This window comes from Ambystoma mexicanum, chromosome 10 (assembly GCF_040938575.1).
Source record: "Ambystoma mexicanum isolate Mex_15411 chromosome 10, UKY_AmexF1_1, whole genome shotgun sequence".
NCBI lineage: Eukaryota > Metazoa > Chordata > Amphibia > Caudata > Ambystomatidae > Ambystoma > Ambystoma mexicanum.
The window spans coordinates 1276635835-1276656954 of record NC_090932.1 but is presented as its reverse complement, the minus strand read 5'-3'; the positions used below and the strand labels follow the sequence as shown (position 1 = coordinate 1276656954).

The following is a 21120-nucleotide window of genomic DNA, read 5'->3' as shown; positions in this document are numbered from 1 at the left end:
TGGTAAAAGTGTACCCATATGCTCCTATAGGTCTGTGATCTGGGTGTCCATGTTCCCTTCACTGAGTAATTCACTATGCACTTTTGGGAGTGGGTGGTTCCATGTAATGGTGCTTCCCGCGCTTGTACGTTTTCTGAAGTGCTGGAATGATTACCACTCACCCTGCTTATAGGTAGGGTTCGCCTGTGCTCTATTTGTAAATGGTTCTCCGTGGCAATGCACCCTGCGAAGGGGAGGAGGTAGAGGGTGTGCAAGTCAACACTTTTGTAGTGCACTGTAAGGGAATAAGCCATGCTAGGTACTAGACTATGAGACTGGCTGACAACATTCAGAATCCCATTTATGAAAGGAGGTGGGATTTAAAGTTGACTCCAAGCAGAGTGATTGACTTCCTGCTTTTAAAAGAAGCTAAAGATTACTGCACAATTTAAGGATGTGAATTAGTTTCCTTATTCTTAGAAAGATGGAATTATTTTTTTTTTACTCCGATATTTGTACTCAGAAAGGTTGAAGTAGAAGGGTCTGGTCACGAGGTTGCCGGTAACTGTAAAAGATGCAGTATTTCTGAATCTTGCATATTTTTACAGCCTTGCAATAGTATATGTTGTTCCAAACCTCTTTATTTCTGCCTGCTTTTGTGTGGCAGTAATTATTGCCACACAAAAGCAAATCTGCATGCAATATGACAGCATGTGGTAATCGCACATGTACCCATGGAGTCGTATGGGACTCCACAGTGGGGGGGATACCTGAAAGGCCTGCATGACTGAAATGCTGCAGTCCCTTCAAGTTACTGCATGCTTGCCACATGCAGGAACAGTAGTTTAACTGTAATCGGGTCCTAGTGTTTCACTATGAATTCTACGGCACAGTCAACTGTAGTGTACCTGTGAAAGTATTCTTGGGACACGTAAGATGGGGCTGATGCCCGTGTGTGTGTGTGTGTGTGTGCGCGCATGTGTGTGTGTGTGTGTGCGCGAATGTCTCATGTGCTCTACAGTGTCTGTTGTATGGTCTTCTTTTTTTTTTTTTTTTGTGTGGAGAGTCCCTTAAAGCCAGGCACCGTGCTTGATGAGGTAACATTTGTAGCTGGTCCTCCAGTGCCCTGTGCTTTGCTTGATTGGCTTCTACGTGTTGAAGAGCACTTCTTGCTTGTGTGGGGTGCCTCGTGGTAGCACTGTAGTTTTTGATGTAACTTATTTTTCTTTCTTGCAGTGCCCTCTTTCCTGATGTTGTGAACTGTATGCAAACTGATAACTTGGAATTGAAGAAACTGGTGTACTTGTACCTAATGAACTATGCCAAGAGTCAGCCAGATATGGCCATAATGGCGGTCAACACATTTGTGAAGGACTGTGAGGATCCCAACCCATTAATTCGTGCTCTGGCAGTGCGTACTATGGGATGCATCCGAGTAGACAAGATCACTGAGTACCTATGTGAACCTTTGCGGAAATGCTTGAAGGATGAGGATCCTTACGTGCGTAAAACGGCGGCTGTTTGTGTGGCCAAGCTGCATGACATCAACGCTCAGCTAGTGGAAGATCAGGGTTTCTTGGACACACTCAAGGACCTAATTTCTGACTCCAATCCCATGGTAATCAAGCACCTCATTTGTCCACCCGCTCATCTCATTGCTTATTCCTGGGCACATTCTATAGTGTCATCCCACTCAAACGGGAGAAAAAAAAATCCTTATCTGTAACAGTATTTCAGAAGTATGGGGTTACTTTAAGGATTCATTAGAAGAGGATATTGAAACAACTTCATATATCATTTAACAGTATGAGGAGGCATTTTGTAAAGGCTTTGATAGGTGTCCTTTCTGTTTAGTTGGGGCGATAACAAGACCCCTCGTTATAAAAGGTAATTATTGAATCTGAGGATATATTTCTAATCCATCACATAAGAGTCTATAGATTCTCCAGCCAGAACTAGTTCTAGATAACGTTCCAAACGTCTAAAAATTCCACTTAAGGTCAAAATCTCCCAGCATCGACTCATACACCCTTGGCACAGCAAGGCTGATCCTCTTTGAGGACCCTAGGTTGTGCATAATTGTCCTTTGGTGCACTACATCGAACTAAAGATAGTGGTTCTTCAGACAGGCAGTGTTGCAAATAACACATATCTAATGTGTAAAGATAAACTCATGGATTAGTGATTCTCGGTTGGTTGTAGACATCAAGGGGTGCACACCTCTGACTGTCCGGACATAAATATCTGGCCTTAACCACTGTGGCAACCTGCATATTAAGTGTGGGGTCATACAGAATGCAGAGATTGCACACTTACGTGAGAGGTAGCGGTCAGATGCCAAAAAATGCTTGGCGCAAACTCTCTTGCTCGGCCTCTGCTGTCTTTAAGAGCCCAAAGGCTACCTGCACATTGTTTGTTTTGGATTACATTTTAGCAGTTTGTCTCCTAGCCAAATGATGAGGCAAATGAATGGTGCTAGATGGGTCTAATCTAGTCCTAGGTTAAAATGATTCTTTCGTGGGCATCCTGAACTTGTAAATAATTTTGAGGTTTGGTGTCCAGATCATGGTATAGGAAACTCACAGGAAACACGTAGGTTTCCCTTAAGGCAACAACCCATTCCTGTGGTGGCAGGCTGCTCATACTGTACATCTTTCAGTCCAAGGACTCTTGCCTCTTCACTAGTTAGCTCTTCATCTTTCATGTCTTCTGCGGAGAGGGGTTTCTGCACTACCAGTGCCTTAAGTTACATTGCACTCAACAGTTTGTGTGCGTAAGTGATTTTTGTATTGACAACTAAGGAAAATTGCATAAAATGTTACGTGGTTAGCTGTCCCACAGTAAAAGCTTTCACCATGCCTGCTAGTGCCCACAATTTTTCTTCAGCATCCAAGAGAAAACTTGAGCGGTTTATTAAGTCTCTCAGGATATTTAAAAAAAAACAAGCAGAATGACAAAAAGAAAGTTTGAAATCAAACGCACTGTCCGTATCCCTCAACAATCTTGGTGGCAGTCAAACCTTGGCGATGTGTTATTTATGGGGTTTTCGTGCGAGACTGAAAGTAAATTAAAAAAATAGTTCCCGGAACTGGATCTTTTAAACCTTTCTATCCCCCATGGACCTTAATAAATGGGTACTACTATTCATGTGGAATTATACATAGTTTTGAGAAAAGAGTTGTATATCCTCCTGACAGCAGTGAATATTTCAAGCCTTGCGAATCTATAGAAGATCTTTTGATCCAAAATGGGTCTGTGCTTCAATCTATTGTTTTGTCTTTTATGCTTTGCCATCCCCAAATGCAGGCTGCCTTTGTTTTGTGTCGTTGCCATGCACTGTCTCTTAGCCTTTTCAGTCAATGTTCTCACTCTTTTCTCTTTTTTTCTGTCTCCTCGCCAGCTTTTTTGTCTATTGCTACTTTTTTTCTTTTCCTATTTTTTTTCTCCCTTTTTCTGCTCATGTCTTCTCCTTGAGTTGCTTGCCTGAATCCTTCTAACACCTTCCTCCCAAGACATAGAACCTTGCCATTGAAGTACTGACCACTTTAGGATCCATCAGGGCCCACACTTTGTCATTGTCCCTACACAACCAATCAAAGAAGTTGGGTTGCATCATGTAGTGGAAAGACAGCCTGCCTTTAGCCCTTTACCTTTATTACTTTCCTAGCAATTGAGGGTTTCTTCCAGCCCGTACAAACCCCCAGGTTAATTTATTGATTTGTATGAATGATTGAGATCGTACGTGCCTGGTAAAAATAAAGGCCATGCAAATTATTCATCTGAGCTGCTTTCATACAGCCCAGCTGCAATCTTTCCAATGGACCCTATTTTAGCAGTATAAAGCAGTTCCATTTGGATAGTAATTTGTGCCCCCTAGTCTTCATACTAAATGAAACCTATTTGAAAGTTCAAAACAATTGTATTTGTTCCATCCTTTCCCCTCCCAGCGCGTGACTGAGCATCTGATTTGTGATAATAGAATTTTAAAACCTGTTACTGATTGAGACCAGTCTAGTTCGATTGTCAACTTGGATGGAGAATTGGAATGTTATGTGAAAAAAATATTCATCTTCTGGAGCTAGTCGTGCATGCCTCTAATGTCCTTGTGCTGTATTATTTTATCTGCTTGGGGTGACAAGCTAATTGCTGGTATGCGGTGAGACAGAGGTCACACCTGTTTGATGCATTACTGAGCCGAAAGTAGTTGGAACTCTAGCCAGCCTCTCTTTCTGATCCATCTCTGCACTTTCCCACTAAATAGATCTGCAGTGCCATACCAACACTTGGCGCCTAATTGCCATTTGCTGGTTGTGGTAAAACATATCTTGTATTTTAGAATACCCGATGCTTTACCACTCTAACAAATTGCAATTTTTAAACTGAAAATCTGAACACTGACTGCTTTTGTGTGGTGGAAATGTCCTCCACGTGAAAGCAGTACTGAATGGGATATTGCTGCATGCAGTTTTGATTGTTTATTTATATAGTGCAGCCAAACCCTAGTCTAACTGGGCACTTCATCATAAAATAGCAACATGGTTACAGAGTGTTGCACATACAGGATATAGCAAAGGAAGATACAGTACAATAAATAGTGAGGACCAGGTTACTGGATGGTCAGAACTAAGAGCATGGTGAAAATGTAACGAGTTACAGTCGCAGAGCACATATGATGCCAGAAGGTAAGGGGTGCAGAAATTAGCTGAGTACAGGCTAGAAGTCTATTGCTGAGTTATGAGCAGTTCCTTCACCTTAGCTCTGAACGACCAGAATGAGGTGTCTACTCTGATTGTCATTGGTAATGCATTCCAGCATTTTGCTGCTAACACCGGGAAGCTTGCTCCCCCTGCCGTTTTCAGGTTGAACCTCGGGATGTTAAGTTGGTGTAAGTATCGGGATCTGGTTGGTCTGGAAGAGTTATGTCTGGTGAATTTGTCTGATAAGTAGCGTGGGGCTGTAAGATAGACATTTGTGTGTGATAACAAGTGCTCGTAGTTTGATTCTCTCACGGATAGGGAGCGAATGAGACTCCTTTCTGAAGGTGGATATGTGGGCTTTTCGAAGAAGATTAAGGGCACATCCGAGGGCGTTGTTTTGGAGTATCTGGAGTCTGTTCAGGTTATGGTTGGTGGTGCCAAGGAAGAGTTACAGTAGTCCAGTTTAGACCATATGAGGGCCCTAGCCAGTGTGAGACAGCTGCTGGTGGATAAGAATGGTTTACAGGCATTTATACGTTTATTGGTATAGGCCGTGGACGAGATGGTAGCGTTGATTTTGTTTTTTTAAGTGAAAGAGTGGCGTCAAGATACACCCAGGGTTTTGACTTCTTTTGACACTTTTATGAGGTTGCCATCAATGGTGAAGGATTGGTATCTGGTGTCAAGTTTGTTGAGACGAGCTTGGGATCCGACGATAAGTAGCTCGGTCTTGTCATTGTTGAAGCAGAGGCTGTGGGTGGCCATCCATGCTTGGATTTCAAGGTAAATCTTGTTTAGCTTTGCAACATCGGCCTCCTAGCTCCCTGTGAGTGTGATGAGGATCTGATTGTATGTGATGCCCAGATCATCAAGGCAGTCGAAGAGGAGCTTTGTGAAGATGTTGTAGAGCGTAGGGGAAATACATGATCCTTGGGGGGGGGGGGTACTCCACATTCGATTGGGACAGGGTCTGCAGCCGCGCCGCTTGAGGGGCCAAAGATCCTGGTTGTTTTTTCCGATGGGAAAGACTGAATCCAATTGGTGGCATTCTGGGAGAATGCAGCAGCCGCAGAGAGGTGTTTGGTAAGTATTTGGTTGTCGACTAGATCGAAGGCTGCAGACAGATCTAACAATAGCAGGATGGCCAGATTGCCCTTGTCTTTGGCTTCGTCCATTTGGATGTTTAGGTCCAGGAGAGCTGCTTCCATCCCATGCCTGGGTCTAAAGACAGATTGTCTCAAGCCTAGAAAGTTGTTGTCTCCAAATGTTGTTGTATTTGGAGGTATGCTACTATGTCTAGTAATTTTTAAGAGGAAGGGGACGGTTGTGATGGGCCTATGGTTTGTTGGTGTGTTCGGGTCTAGGTTGGGTTTTTGAGAAGGGGTAAGACCATGCCTCTTTGAGGTTATTCGGGATTGACGAATTCTTGAACGAGGAGTTGATCAGGTTGGTGATAAAGGGTGCTACATCTCTAGCCCCATCCTTGATAACTGAGGCAGGACATAGGTCGCCTAATCAATTAGAGGGCTTTAGGCTGGCAATTATGTTGATTACTTCATCCTCTGTGACTGGTGAGAAGTGGAAGAGGGGGACAGTCAAGATGGGGAGAGCTATGTGTGTATCTGGTATGGTCTTTGGCGGCGAGGTCAGTTTTTTTAGGCTATATTTTTGCTCGCAGGACAGCTATTTTATTGGAGTTGGATGTTGTTGCACCAGACTTTGTCCTTGACACAAACATCCGAAGGTGGCACAGGTGATTCCAATTCTCTTAGGATGGAGAAAATGTATTTCGTTCGATTTGGCGTTGTGGATTCTAGTTTTTAAAATCTCTTTTTTAGCGTTCATAATAGTAGCTTTGTATGTGGCAGCTGCCGAGGAGAATTTTTCTTTAGTGGAGATGGAGGGGACTTTTCTCCAGCTAGCTTTGGCTGTTCTTTTGAGATTACGAAGCGCTTTTAATTGTGCTGAGAACCATTTGTACACATGGGCAATGGGTTTGGCTTCTCTTAGTTTGAGTGGTGCAATTTGTTTAAGGGCTTGTTCTAGTGTGGTGTTGTAGAGTTCGACTAGGGATGTGGGGTACTAAATGTGGTGTGATCTGCAATAGTAATCGGATGTAGAAGGGGTCTGAGATTCTCTATGGTGATATTTTGTTTGTTCCTGGCTAGGGTTTGCGATACAGCCGTTGTAGGAGCACTATCTTGGATGACTTTGGGTATGGTGAAGGTGATGAGATAGTGGTCTGACCAGGCGCATGGTGTGATGGCAGTCAATGAGATGTCGCAGTTGACATCGGCTAGCCAATCCAGGGTTCTGCCTTTGGCATGAGTCGATTTGTAGATGCGCGGTGTCAGGCCTTGTTGAGTGATTGTGCCAGTGATCAAGGAAGTGTTGGGATCCTGAAGACCAAGGTTAAAGTCGCCCATTAGGATGATTTGGGAGCCTGGTTTTTTGTTAAGGGTTAATAGGTGGGAGATGTCCGCCTCGAAGGAGGTGATTGTGCCTGGAGGTCTATATATGAGGTGAAGGAGTATAGTTTGGGTGTTAGATAAGGGGAGTTTAAAGGAAAGGAGTTCTGCCAAGGATATAATCTGAATTGGTGACCTCTCTAATGTTTAGCTTGGACGGCAACCCCACACTCTATCCCGGAGGTTCTCTCTGCTCTGATGATAGTGTAGTTCTCGGGGATGACCGTACAGATTGAGGGTCCAGCAGCGGGGTGTAACCAAGTTTCTGTTACTGCGAGGAAGTCCAGGTTGTTAGACATAATCACTTCTGCGATATCCAGAGTATCAGCTACTACTGAATGCGCATTGATGAGGGCACCCTTGATTGAGGAAATGTTGGGAGCTGCTAGATCATCATGCAGGAGATCCTGTGATGGAGGGGGGGGGCTGTAGTCGTAGGCTTTGTCAGTACAGGAGGCTGGTGAGGCGGTAGGTGGCGATTTGATGTGCCCTATGTATAAGGAGGGGGTTCTCTTAGGTGTAAACCTGAGGTTGGTGCGGGCGCTTAGTCTAGCATTTCTCAGATACAAGGGACATGCGAAATCCAGGTTAGTAAGGTTAGGTGTGTCAGAACGGGATCCTGGTCTTATATTTCTCAGATGAGTGGATAGTGGGATAAGGGGTGTGGGTGGGGTGGCGAATTTAGCGATCCATTCTGTTGGTGATAGAAGGGGTTGTGGGTTGGTTGGGTCAGGCTTCAATGGGTAAAGATGGAGCTGCTTTGTCCCATGAGTTAGGTGGGAGGTTGGAAGGTAAAATGTTGTGGAATAGAGGGAGGATCGTGGCCATGGTGAGAGTCACTCTAAGCAGTGATGTAGGTGCCGTGGGGGTGTGGTGGGATGTGGGCAGAAGATTACAACAGTTGACTAGTTCGAGTTATGCATTTGATGTGTGGAAGAGAACTAGTCAATACAATCTAATCACACAGTATCTGGCAGTAGGCACACAATATATACCAGTAGGCTAGACTATGCACAGATTGCAGAGTATGCAGTAGTAAATGCAAAATTCAATTTAATTTGTCACACTAGGCTAGTTCGACTATGCATAACGTATCAAACAATGGGCTGAGTCAGAATATGCATACGATATGTGACATGCAGTGCAAAAGGACGGCGTTAGTCATGTGAGTTAGCTTGCTCTTTGCTAGTAGGCAGTTACTCACTGGCCGGTACATGTGCTCCGAAATGTTACCATAAAGTTCCAGCGCCGGATGACCAGAGGGACAATCTACCGTACGTAGTAGCAGTACACTGCTAGTAGTCTAGGCACAATGAAGCTCTAGTGCAGTTAATGCGAATATTCAGGTATTTTATTGTAGTCGACTGCGGGGAGGAGAGTGTTTAGCGGTTAGTTGTAGGTGTGTGGCTGGGCAGGAAATTATGAGATAGGTTGGGGTTCTTGGTTCTTACCCGTGGATATTGGTAGTGCAATCGGACATTTTTTCCGGCTCTGTCGGCGAAGGCGGGCTAAGGCAGACGATGGCCTTATGTGGAAGGCCTTAGTTGGGGAGGCCCGGCTGACTTCATCCGGTTTGGGTGGGCTGGGTAAGGCGAGAGCACAGACAGTCCGTGTTGGCTTGGTTGCTTAGCACCAGGTAAACCACATTGGGACGGCCGCTTTCGGATCCCTCCTCATGGATCTTTGTAATCAAAGGAGGTTGTGGTGGCATGTTTAGGCAGATGCAGGGGGTAAGAAGCACGCCTGTGGGGCTGAGGTCTCTCGGGTACTTCCTCTTGCCCAGTGGGCTGGTATCATTCTGGGGTGAGGCTGATGAAGTCGGCTGTTTCTTCAGGCAGCGTGAGGCGGTGAGGGCTGCTGCCCTACCTGCAGGCTGCTGCTACGGTGCTGAGTTGGTGAATAATTGTAATTGGCATTCCCCATGAAGGCCAGCAGGATTCCAAAATGGGGATTATTAAAGGGCCTACATGACTCTAATGCATGCAGATCCTTTCCATTACTGCATGCCTACAACATGCAGTAACGTTAAATTAGTTCCTCCAGAGGCCTTTAGAGTGGTTCTTTTAGCACAACTAATGGACTTGCATTGCGGGGGCAAAGTTTTAACCACTGTTACAGAGCTCATAAGATCCTAACTTGTGCTAAGGGAACCAATTGTAACCCTTGTTTCTCTCTGAAACCTCAGTTAATTTCACTGCTCTCTAATCCATCACTGGTCATTCCACTATTTCTTGTTTTGACCAATGCCTTCTTGTAAATATCTTCTCTCTGATCCATCTTTGGTATTCCCCTCCCCCCTCTTTTCTCTCATCTGTTAAATTCACCCCTTTTCTCTGGTCTATCTTTGCTCATTTCAGCCCATTCTCTTTTGGATACATATCTGCTTATTTCATCCCATCTCTTGCCAATCAATCTCTGCTTGTTTCAGCTCTTTTGTCTCTGAACCATAGCTTTTCATTTCACACTTTATCTTCCTTATTCACCTTTGCCCATTTCCTAAATTGCTCATGTGATCACATTGTTTATTTTGCCCCCATCTATCTCCAATTCATCTTGGCTCTTTTGACTGCTTCTGTCTTTGATGCATCCCTACTTCATCCTGACTTCCCCGATTCACATGTGATAACTGTTTCCTTTTAAGCGTGGAAGAGGTAGGGTGTACACAGGCGAAATTGTATAATCCTCCATGGGCTTTAAGACGAACGTTCAATCACCATGACAGATGTTGGAGCATGATTCTTGTAGATGATGCACCCACAGCAGCAGGAGAAATATCATGGCAGACGCAATGCTAACAGGGCTATGGTGTGTTCAATTGAAGGCTTGGAAGAACTGATGTTTCACTGTTTGCACTATAGGGAAGGTATCCCAACTGCATCTGACTTTGGGATGTTCATTCCTATAGTAGTATGTATTAAAACCTATGCATTGGAGTCATTTTCAACTCCTTTTTTTTCCCTCCCTCACTTCCAGGACCTTGCCAATAAGGCCCACTTTCAACTCCACCTCCTCAAATGAAATCTTCCTTTCCTCACTTTCCCCCCAGAAGCTCAATGTCTCTAGAGCTCTGGTACTCTCTAGGCTGGACTACTGCAACAGTCTCTTCCTGAATCTACCCTCCTCCTCTTTACGCCCCCTCCAGCTTATCCAGAATAGGGCTGCGAGACTTATCCTTGGCCTCAAGCCCAGGGACTGACTCTCTCCAGCCCAGAAATCTCTCCACTGGCTCTCGGTTGCTGCAAGGATCAAATTTAAATCCCTCTGCACCCTCCATAAGGCTGTCTGGGGACCACGCTATCCAAGCTCTCCCCAAATACTCTCCAGATCTTTACGCTCCTGGCGCCAACTTTCTGTGTGTCAATCGCTTCTCTAAACAGTGAGCTGGTGGTCGATCTCTTTCCTCGGCTGGCTCCCTCCTATGGAACATCCTCCCCCATCCTCCGTCTTGTGACGGATCCCCTCAAATTCCGGAAGCTCCTTGAGGCTTTCCTTTTCTCTCTCCTCTCTCTCCTCTATCTCCTCTCTCTCTCACTCTCTCTCTCACTCTCTCTCTCACTCTCCTCACTCTCCTCTCTCTCCTCTCTCTCTCTCTCTCTCCTCTCTCTCCCTCTCTCTCTCTCTCTCTCTCTCTCTCTCTCTCTCCCCTTTCCCCCCCCCCCCACCCCCTAGTAGGACCACCTCTTTCATTTCATTATTATATTTACCTTTCATTCCCATGTTCCCTCCCCGTTGCCCTGTGGGTGCTTTGAAACCCAATTTAATTGATGTATAAGTGCCTTACAAATGCACAATAAATAAAAATAAAATGGCAACTTAGACACTCCCTCTGAAATAGAACTAGAGACACTGTATGAATCCGAAATCGGCTGCTTCCACCCCCTCCCCCCCAAATACCCTCTTTAGCTGCTTCCATCACTTTCTGTGCAAGTCGGATTTGACTTCTAAATATTGATGCCTCTGCTGGGTGAGCGCTTGGCACTCCTTGCTTTGTCCTTGCAATTGTAGTTTATCAACAAGTGAAGTTTTAATGATGCTGCAGAATAGGTGGATGATCAACACATAATGACAGTCATTACAAGACCTTCTTTTGTGTTCAATTGGGGTGACTACACATCACCTCTGGTAGGAGGGGAGGCATTCGAACACTTCGTGTCTAGTGTTTGTGAAGTGCTTTTTGATGTGTGGGCAACACTTTGAGTGAAGTGGAAAGGGTCAGGTACTTGAAATCTACATGATTAAATTGCACATCTTGGGCCTGATCACATATGGGCCTCAGATCTTCACAATATGGTTACTATACCACAGACTGAGCTCCAGTGCCTGCCAGAAATACATAGTGGCAATTTGTCTAACCCTGGCTCAGTGTGATCCATTATCTGGTCTCTATGCCTGATGCAGAAACTGAGCTGCAGTGCCTCACTTAACGAGGCCATAGCACAAACTGAGACTTGTTGCCTCTCCTTGACTTACTATAGTGCAAAAGTGCTTTTTTTTTATCACTGACCTCTCATAGACTGACCCCGGTATTTCTCAGAGACTGCTATAAACACTGATTGAACCCCTTTGCTGTAGTACAAACGGAGCATTTATGCTCCCTCTGTCTGACTCTAGCACTGACCGGGATGTGCAGCTCTGTCTGTATTTTAGGCTGAGATCCAATACATTTCCATGAGTTTCTTTCACAAGGAAAGCATTTCAGTGCCTCTGTACCTGCCTTAAGAACAAACTGAGTTTTTATTCCTCTCTGTGCCTGACCTTAGCATCGACCGAGTTCCATTGTCCCCTGCATTCTGGTGCCAGCACAGGTTGGGTCCCAAAACATCTTTGTATGACGGCATCGCAAACCTCGATCTTGCCTGCTATAGCACAAGTAGGGCCCCCAGTGTGATTAGTCTGCGTTGATCTGATGTTAGACTGCCAATAACCCCTCCTCCCCATGGCTTGTAATCATTGACACACTGTTCATTCTGAGCTACCAATAAGTGTAATTGATCATGACACCAGTGAGAACATTGATTGAATGTGTTATTTCCATTCCTTCCCAAAATTCCTCCTAGCCATTTCTCCTGACTGCTTGTATTTCCTTTTATGCCCGTTTTGCTCTGCAGGTTGATTTATACCTTCATTCTCGTGTAACCGTTCATTAGCCTTCTTTTATCCCAGATTGTTACTGTGCTCTACCTGCTTATGACTCTACTTGAGATTGGGATCCTTTCCTCCTTGAGCTCTGCCCTGCTCCCCCCTCTAGGATCTTGCTTTGCTTTTCTCTCCTCCCTCTTGTCTACCATGCTGTCTCTGCTCCTGACCATTTCTCTTTTGCTCTACTAACTTTAATGCCTTATCTTTGCTTTGTCCTCTGATCGCTGGACTCTTGCTTAGCTCTGTTTCTCTTTGCTGCCTCATCTCTGCTACCCTCTTTTACGTTTAGGTGGCACCATGGCATGTTCTGGAATGAAAATGTATTTTCTATAGTTTTGTTCTGAACCCTGGCTTGGGACGAGGGCTCAGCTCCATCACACACCCACACACCACACCCCACACATACACACTTGCTGTCCATAGGGTAGATCTGGAGATTCAAAGAGAAATGCTGACTTACAAGAGGAAACCATTGCTGGATCTCTTAAAGTAGATCAGTCCCCTTTGGTTACTCTGCCACAAAGTGAGTATCCCCGTCTATCCCTGCCCCTGTCTTCTCAACCCCATTTCTTCCTAATTTGTCATGTTCTCCCTGCTTCTGATGTTTCCATATCTTTCTCCCATGCACCCCATAGTTCCGATTTCCCTCTCTAATCGTCTCTACGTCTCTCCCTGCTATTGCCACTTTCTCAGCTCTCTTTTACTGTTTGATATCTATTACTACTTTTCCCTCTCCCTCATCCTCCCCTTAGACTGCTGCTTCAAGACTATCTTTCTAATTGCAGGTGGTGGCGAATGCTGTTGCAGCACTTTCAGAGATTGCCGAATCCCACCCGAGTAGTAACCTGCTGGATCTGAACCCGCAGTCTATCAATAAACTGCTGACGGCCCTGAACGAGTGCACAGAATGGGGACAGATCTTTATTCTGGACTGCCTGGCTAACTACACTCCGAAGGATGACCGTGAAGCCCAGAGGTACGGACCATTATGTGGGGAAACAATAATTTGGGAGCTGTGGAGAAATTGAGTTTTTCACTGTCCATATAAAGGTGCAGATAATGGATCACAGAAGAAGCAATGCAGTCCTACATCCAGGAGCAGCGACAGCTCTGACAGTAGGGAAAGGGATCCTGGCCAAGTTTAATTAGGATTAGTATTAGTCTTTCACCATTTTTAAAGTTAAAACATTTCATACTTTATATTGTTAAAATATATTCATTGGTTCTGTTAAAAAAATCCACTTGGCATTTTTAAAAAAGAAAAACGAATTTAGTTGAATTTCTGTTTTGCCAAATAGCCACATTTGCTCTTTATATGGTGGAATTTTGCTTCAAATAACATTCTTAAGGAATAACACCACATCAGATGTTTGTTTCTGTGTAAGTTACCTTCCAGTAACAGTGACACATATATGCCTCTCCTAGGCAATTTACCCCTCCAGCAGGCTGTGGGTACTTTAATAAGAACTTTCAAGAAATCCAACATTTACCAAATACTTTTCTAAGCTGGGCTCTGTTTTAAGTCTGTAAAACTGTTCTAAATAACAGTTCCCACGAAGAGTCCCCTTATTATTTTCACAGCTTGTTCTTCAAATGCATTTGCCAAAGCTATTGAAATCCTTTTAATTTAGAACACTGATCCTTCCCAAACCTGGTAGTTTCTTTTTCATCATTAGTCCCAGTAAACTGGCCATCTATAATTCTAAGGTTTGTAGAACCATAATTATCAGGCATGCGTTAGCTTGTGTAGTGGTGTGGTTAATGTTATGTTTAATTGCTGAGGGCTAAAATAATTGCTCAGCTTACATTGGCAATAAATTCAGAGTCTGAGGAAGATGACTTCCTGCAATACTTGCATCCCAAGACCCAACAAAATTGACATTGTGTTTAAACTCTTTAATGAAACCAAAACCCCACGTACGTGTTTAATGGAGCAAACTTAGATCTTCTTTAAGTATTTAAGTATTGTAAAATTCGCCAAGCCAACCCATCCCCCCGGCACCTCTCAAATACCAAAAAGTCACTTGGCAATCTTATACTGATATTCCAGCAAGATTAATTGGTGGAGAATCGAGCAGTATTTGTTTAATTGCACAATCTGCCTTTAAAGGTCAATAATAGGAAGTCACACTTCAACATGGCTGTGGACTACCAGGACTACCCATTCATGTATACATGAATGGGTAGTCCTGGTGCAATAAGTGTGCCCATTTACTTCTATATGACAGTCACAATAAGAACCGGTCATCCAGCACTCCCCCCCGCAACCCAGTTTAAAAGAATCAGAATTGAATTTCACATATGGGATGAATTGCTGCCTTCTTGGCCTTGCATCCACTGTGGACTTCTCAGCCAAACGGTACAGGGTTTAAGCCTTCGGCCCATTCCTTTTCTGTAGCAGGCACAGAGTGAGAACCTTTGTGAGCGATGCCCTCTACCATGGTTGAGTGTAGGAAATGTGATCAGATGAGACTTAACTGTTGCACCTGTGACACCCAGGAAGCATAGAGGCTTTCTTTTCTGTGACCCTTCTCTGTGGTCTGAACTTGGGTTTCTAACCTATAATGAAGAATGCACATTTGTTAGGCGAAAGTCCTTTGTGTAAAGCAGGACAGAAGAACAAACTGGGATGGCACAGGGACCTACATATGTCCAAGGTTCTGTTCTCATTCATAGGCAGACCTTTGCCTGTACTGTTCTGCTAACTGTCTCCAGTGCTAGCCTTGTGCCAAGACACAGATGCTCTCATCCCACCTGGTGGTTACACATCCTCTTTATACATTTAAAATGTTCACTACTTTATCTCTGATATTCTGTCTTCCCTAGCATCTGTGAACGTGTGACACCACGACTCTCTCATGCCAATTCTGCTGTAGTGCTCTCAGCGGTGAAGGTCCTGATGAAATTCATGGAAATGCTGCCCAAGGACCTAGACTATTATGGCACTCTGCTAAAGAAGCTGGCACCACCACTGGTGACCCTCCTTTCTGCTGAGCCCGAACTGCAATATGTGGCCCTCCGCAACATCAACTTGATTGTGCAGAAGAGGTGAGTTGTCTCTTGTCCTCAATGAGGTCGGGCGGGGCAGTTAAATAGAGGCTTTGCATGCCCTCTGGATAATTTTAGGTTTGGGAGTGGTGCAGTTTATGGATAAAGGCATGTGTTGTGGAGTAAACTGGTAGCAACTGCATTTAGTTTTGGCTTCAACAACGGTTGTCGCCATTTTTACCACATTAATAGACCAATAGGTCTTCATGTTAGCCATAGGGGACTGATCCCCCTCCAAACCCACATCTTGGCCACTTTTTGTGGCCTTTCTTTGTTTGTGGGGACCACAAGTAGGCCTGAACTGCTGTTAAGCTGACATGGGCCCAGTCCTGCACCCTCTAGCGTGGTTTAAATGGGTTAACCTGTTTTTCTGTCCCCGAAAATGCCCAATACACATCCTGTGTGGGTGGACCTGGCCAATAAGGCCTTTTTCTGTCTGCCTAGTGTATAATTGGCAGGCTGCCTTTGACCAGCATCTGGGTGAATAAATGAATCTAGGGGACTGCTGTGAAGATGGGCTGCTACATCTGAGGACCTGCTGTGCCACTGTGTCTGTACTGTCTCCTTTGTCCTTGCCCTGGTTTCCTCCAAATCTGCTGGAATCCCAGCCTGGGCTTTTCTTTATCTTACCACTGGTCCTCCTTTCTGGCTGGACTGGCTGTGAATTCTTGGGATGTTTCCTGTCTGTTGTTGTGCTGCCTCCCTTTAAAATCCTCTTGGACCAAGTGCCTTGAGGCGGGGAGCCTTCCTGGTCTAGATGTGCCCGTGGGTTGCTACCACTCTGCCTCAGCCCCCTCCTGGGCCACCTCCAACCATTTTTCTGTCATGTGACAGTTCCTTGCTTGCTGGATGCCTGTCTTGCTGCCTTGAGCTGATGGATCCTCTTGGTCTGATACCTTCATCCCACTGGTGTCTTTATCCTACTTTCTGAAGCCACAGTTGCTGGCACCTGACTACTTGTCCCCAGACCCTGGGAGTCAAATGAATTCTTTGTAATCGTCATTGGGTAGCCTCTGTGTCCTAAAGTATTGTGGCTTAACAGGTCCCCCCGCCCCCTGCCAACATGTATTACCATCAATTTACATTGGCCCGAAGTCTGCTGTGCATCCATCATTAGCCAGGTGACTGGGTCTCGAACCTGCAGCTCGTCACAAGGGTCTCCTCTGGTGTTCCATGTTATTGGTTGCTTCTTTGGCTGCACCTCTGCGGTAGATCTGGTACTTGCCTTACTTTATCCCATAACTATTGCTTGCTTATGTAGTTGGGTTTTCCCGATAGATAATGGGACAAACCTCTGAACTCCGGTAAGTGGCTTAAAACGGTACATGCCTGACTTTAGGCATTTTTCTTGGGTCCTCTGAAGTTCCCTGTAGCTTCTTATCAAGACAATTAAATGCAGTTATTGGGGAGAATTCTCAGAAATGTGCTAATTGTCTCTACCTTAGAGACCCCCAGCAACTTTTGCTGGATTTTGAGGACTAGATTTTAACCTGGAGAGGGAGACCCTTTTTCCCCACTCTCTCATGCGATTTTGAACTCTTTGTTTTGGTTGTGTAGTCTGACAAACTCCATAGGCATCATCTTTTACATTGTGTCACACTGCACCTTCAGTGCAGTGACACAGAAGTCTTTTAGATTTCCCAAAGGTTTTAAATACCTTCTCTGGGATAAACTACTGTTTCCAAGAGCAGTAAAGTGAAATTGACTTTACTTACATTTATAACATTCTAGACCCAGCACACACTATTGGGGTGCTGGAGTGGTTGCTTAGTATCCCCTTTGTCTAGCTTCTAATGTAACATTTTTATGTTACCCTTTCCTCACTTAATGGCTGGTGGCAGTGGATTACTTTTTACTACCATTATGGGATTTTACCACAGGCTGCGTTTGCAGCCACGGTAAAGCACCCATGTATGCCATTTTTGTCAAAAAGGCCCCAGTCTTCTTTTTTCACCATTTACTTGTGAAAAGGTCCTTCTTGAGATTTACTTTTTGTGCCAAACCAGGTTTGGTCCCTTTTCACATTTTGCCTTTGGCGGATTCACGAGTGAAACCAGCCTCTGGCTCCAGGGTGTCTGTCGGGAGCAAGAAGCAAGGGAGGTGCCCGAACTCCCTATGCTTAGTCTCCTAGGAGACAGAATGCACCCTTAGGTGAATGGCCGGCTGGCTGTCTGGCAAGGACACCCACCCTGCTGGGTGACGGACAGCTAGGCTGGAATGAATGGGAGCAAGCTCCATAAAAGGTGAGGCTTTTTGGCTTGGAAGGCAGTCGACCACTGGACGAAGGAATCCGAAGACGCCTGCTGCAACTCCTGGACAATTGGTTTACCCGGTGAAGCCCTGCTGCTGTGCTGAAACTCCAAATTCATATCGACAGAGAAGCTCCAGCAACGACGTCTCCCTTTGAGTTGGTGGGACCAATCAACTCCAAAGTAAGCCACCTGGACATCCTCTCAAAGCTGGTCGAGTAGCCACTGCAGTCGCTGCTGGAACCGGATAGCCAGGGAGAGGAACACCAGTTTGTGTGCATTGCTTTTAAGCTGGCCAAGAGCTCCAGGAAGATCCGGACTCCCAGGAAGCAGGACTGACCAACCCTGAGCCCTTTGAACAGAGTGCCGGACCCCAGACGCAAGGAAAGCCCATCTTGACAGCCAGGAAACAGTGTTGCTATTTGCGGTCGATGCGAGGAGCTGCACACCGAACAGCCACTTGTTTGAAGTTTGCCGGTTGCGAGCGGTGACCGTCCCATTGCAGTGCAGAAGTCCTCCCTCTTGTCCCCACGACTGAGGCCCAGGAACAGTGAGATCTGCAGAGCTGCACAGGAATAGAAGTCATCTGCTGCACTTTTTCTTCAACCTAAAGGTACTGTACATTCTAAGAGAACTTGCCTCTTGTTTTGTAGCCACTTGTCCTCGTTGGAGACTTGCTTGGTTGCATGTGTAGAGTTGCTTGCAGCTTCTTTACTTCACAAGCCTAATCAGCTTGTGGCCCTACTTTGATTTCTCCTATTGTCCAGCATTGGATCTTTCATGGATTCACATGCTTGGAATATTCCCCGTCGTCAGGCTGGGAACCCTCGGTATATTTATTAAACCTTTTCCATTGGAAAAAAAACTAAACACTTCTGTGTCCTATCTACGTCCTTTTGGGCTGCTTACGCATGACCCAATAGGACGTACGGTATAAATGGCCCTGCCCCCGCAGCTCCCTTCAGATTTCAACCATCTCCAAAGTAACGGGAGCACCTCGTGATTCTACTCTTTACAAGGTTGAATTTTTCTTTCCAATGTCTGGGAAGGCGTTGTTCTGCCCGTGTGCCACGTGCGAACTGAAGAAAGTCTACGAAGGGGATGGGCACATGGATGGCCTTTATTGTCTTCACCCGCATCATTCTGCGGACAGCTGTGAGGTTTGTAAGGGATTCTCACAGAAGATGCTGAGGGACCGTAATGGGCGTCTTGTGACGTGGCTGAATGAAGGGTCCTACCCTTCATCGGAGGTAGGGTCTGCACAGTGTCTGGCATCGAGACCGAAGTCCCCGGTAGTTCATCGCCGCTCTGTATCTGCAGAGCCTCCGGCGAAGAAGCCACGTTCTACAGAAAAACATCCCTCATTGGGAAAACATCCAGCGAAAGACTCCTCTTCGTCATCAAAGCATGGTCGTGTGGCCCAGGACCGCCAACAAGGAAAATCTTCCTCTTTGTCAAAAAAAGACAGGAAAGATCCTTTAAGGACCTCCTCCTCGGGGGACCATCACATGTCTTCCTCGAGTAGAGACTCGAAGTATAGGTCTAGCTCAAAAAAGGCGGGATCGCCTAAAGAGACTGCGTTACAGCTACCACCATCGTCAACGGGAGTCCCGTTGTCGACAGGGTTACTACCACCTGCGCAGGCAATACCTGCGGTGGCCTCGTCGACCCCTGCAGCAACGATTGAAGGTGCTCCAAAATTTACATCGTCAACGGTGGATCCTCCAGTGGTTTGGCAAACGGCAGTGTACGATAGCTTTGCCAGATACCCTATTGCAGCAGGAATCGGCTTTATCCGTATCGTCGATGGAGGAAGACCGTGAACAGATTGTTTGTCCAGCTAATCTTGGCGTGCAAGGTGTTGGCTCGTCGACGGTCTCTGGAATGCAAAATGTCCCCGTTACATCGTCTTTGCTAAATCCTCAGTCGGTGTTATCCTTACAGGTGTTGACCACGCTGCAGTCTCTCTAAAGCCAATTAGACTCAAGGTTACCCCACCCCACGCTCACACCCACAAGAAGGGGAATTGGAAGATTCGGAGTCGGATCAAGGGCCTAGAGACTCCTTCTCGGATATTTCATCGTCCCCTTCGAGGGATCCTACATGGCAATCGGAGGCAGAAGCGGAAGCTCCTAGAAACCCGGCACAGCCGTCACCGCCAGATGACATCTGCTCCTTTCACGCTATGATGGGAAAAGCCTGTATCGAATTTGGTCTGACCCCAGAAGAAGAAAAGGAGGAATGCTTCTTATTTTGACCATATGGGTAAGAGGAGGAAGTCTGTCTTCTCGGTTCCCATTCTGGACCACGTCTGGCAGGAAGGTTTGCGAACCATGCGCCATCCATTTTCGGAACCTGCAATCAAGGGCAGGGTGGAAAAGAAATTCAAAGCCCCGGATTCTACTCCTAAATGTTTGACCGCACAGCCTCCCCGGAATCGGTAGTGTCGGCAGCAGCTGCCAGAAAAGCCAGATCGCAACACAAGTGTACAACACCTCCAGACAGTGAAGCTAGAAGGCAGGATGCCTTTGGTAAGAAGGTCTTGTCAGTGGGAGCGACGACGGTCAAGGCAGCTAACTCGTTGGCTATCATGGCAAGATACGACCGACCGCGAAATGTGGCATCGCTTGGCCCCCATCCTGGAACACCTGCCTGAGGAGCACAGGAAACCAGCCATGTTACTGGTGTGTGAGAGGGGTGGGAGGGGGAAGAGGCATCAAACCACTCTTATCAACATCGCCGTGGACTTGGTGGAGTCGGGATTCAAGCAAATAAATAACGGAGTGGTGTTAAGAAGACCGGTCTGGCTGAAATGTACGAACTTTAGGCCGGAGGTCCAGTATAAGGTGCTCGATATGCCATGTGAAGGTGAGCAGTTGTTCGGGGAGAAAGTGGACAAAGCCCTTAAAGGCATTAATTAAGATTCAGACACGGCAAGGTCGATGGGAGCCTTACAAAGTGGTAGAGCATTTCGGTCTTTTCGCCTCTTCCGCAGAGCGTTGGGGAATTCCCGGTTCATGGCATCCAGGGATCGGAGTTTCAACAGGTCATCATACTCATCCCAAGGTTACAGGCGAGCTGTCCAAGCGACATGAAGAAGCAGATTTCCAGGTTTCTAGGAGAAGGGGAGGACAGTCTTCGTCCACCAAAAGCAAGCAATCGAACTCCCAACAATGACGATCTTCAGGACGTCCTGGGAGGCAGCGTCCCGTCGCGTCCACGAGTGGGAAAGAACATCAGACCGTTGGGTGTTGGACACGGTATGTTCTTGAACTGCAAAGAGTGGCCTAGTTTTACCATCTCACATTCCACCTGTGTACTCGGTGCAACCCCATCTTCACATATTACAACGGGAGGTTGTGCTTCTGCTGCAAAAAGGGGCTATAGAATTTGTTCCGGTGGCCGAGAGAGGTCTAGGAGTATACTCCCGTTACTTTGTGATCAAAAAACCCAACTGGAAGTGGCGACCCATTCTGGACCTTCGAGCTCTCAACAAGACTCTACAACGCCTGAAGTTCAAAATGCTTACGCTTCAGGAGG

At 46.0% G+C, this 21120-nt stretch overlaps 1 protein-coding gene across 1 annotated transcript in view; it reads left to right on the top strand.

Annotated features, from left to right (window-relative positions):
• AP1B1 (adaptor related protein complex 1 subunit beta 1) overlaps positions 1–21120 on the top strand; it is an 896137-nt gene that overhangs the window by 118656 nt on the left and 756361 nt on the right. The window contains exons 4-6 of the mRNA XM_069619269.1: positions 1216–1597; positions 13069–13259; positions 15110–15331. Of these exons, the coding sequence (XP_069475370.1) occupies positions 1216–1597; positions 13069–13259; positions 15110–15331 (795 nt within the window). The remainder of the gene's footprint in view (positions 1–1215; positions 1598–13068; positions 13260–15109; positions 15332–21120) is intronic.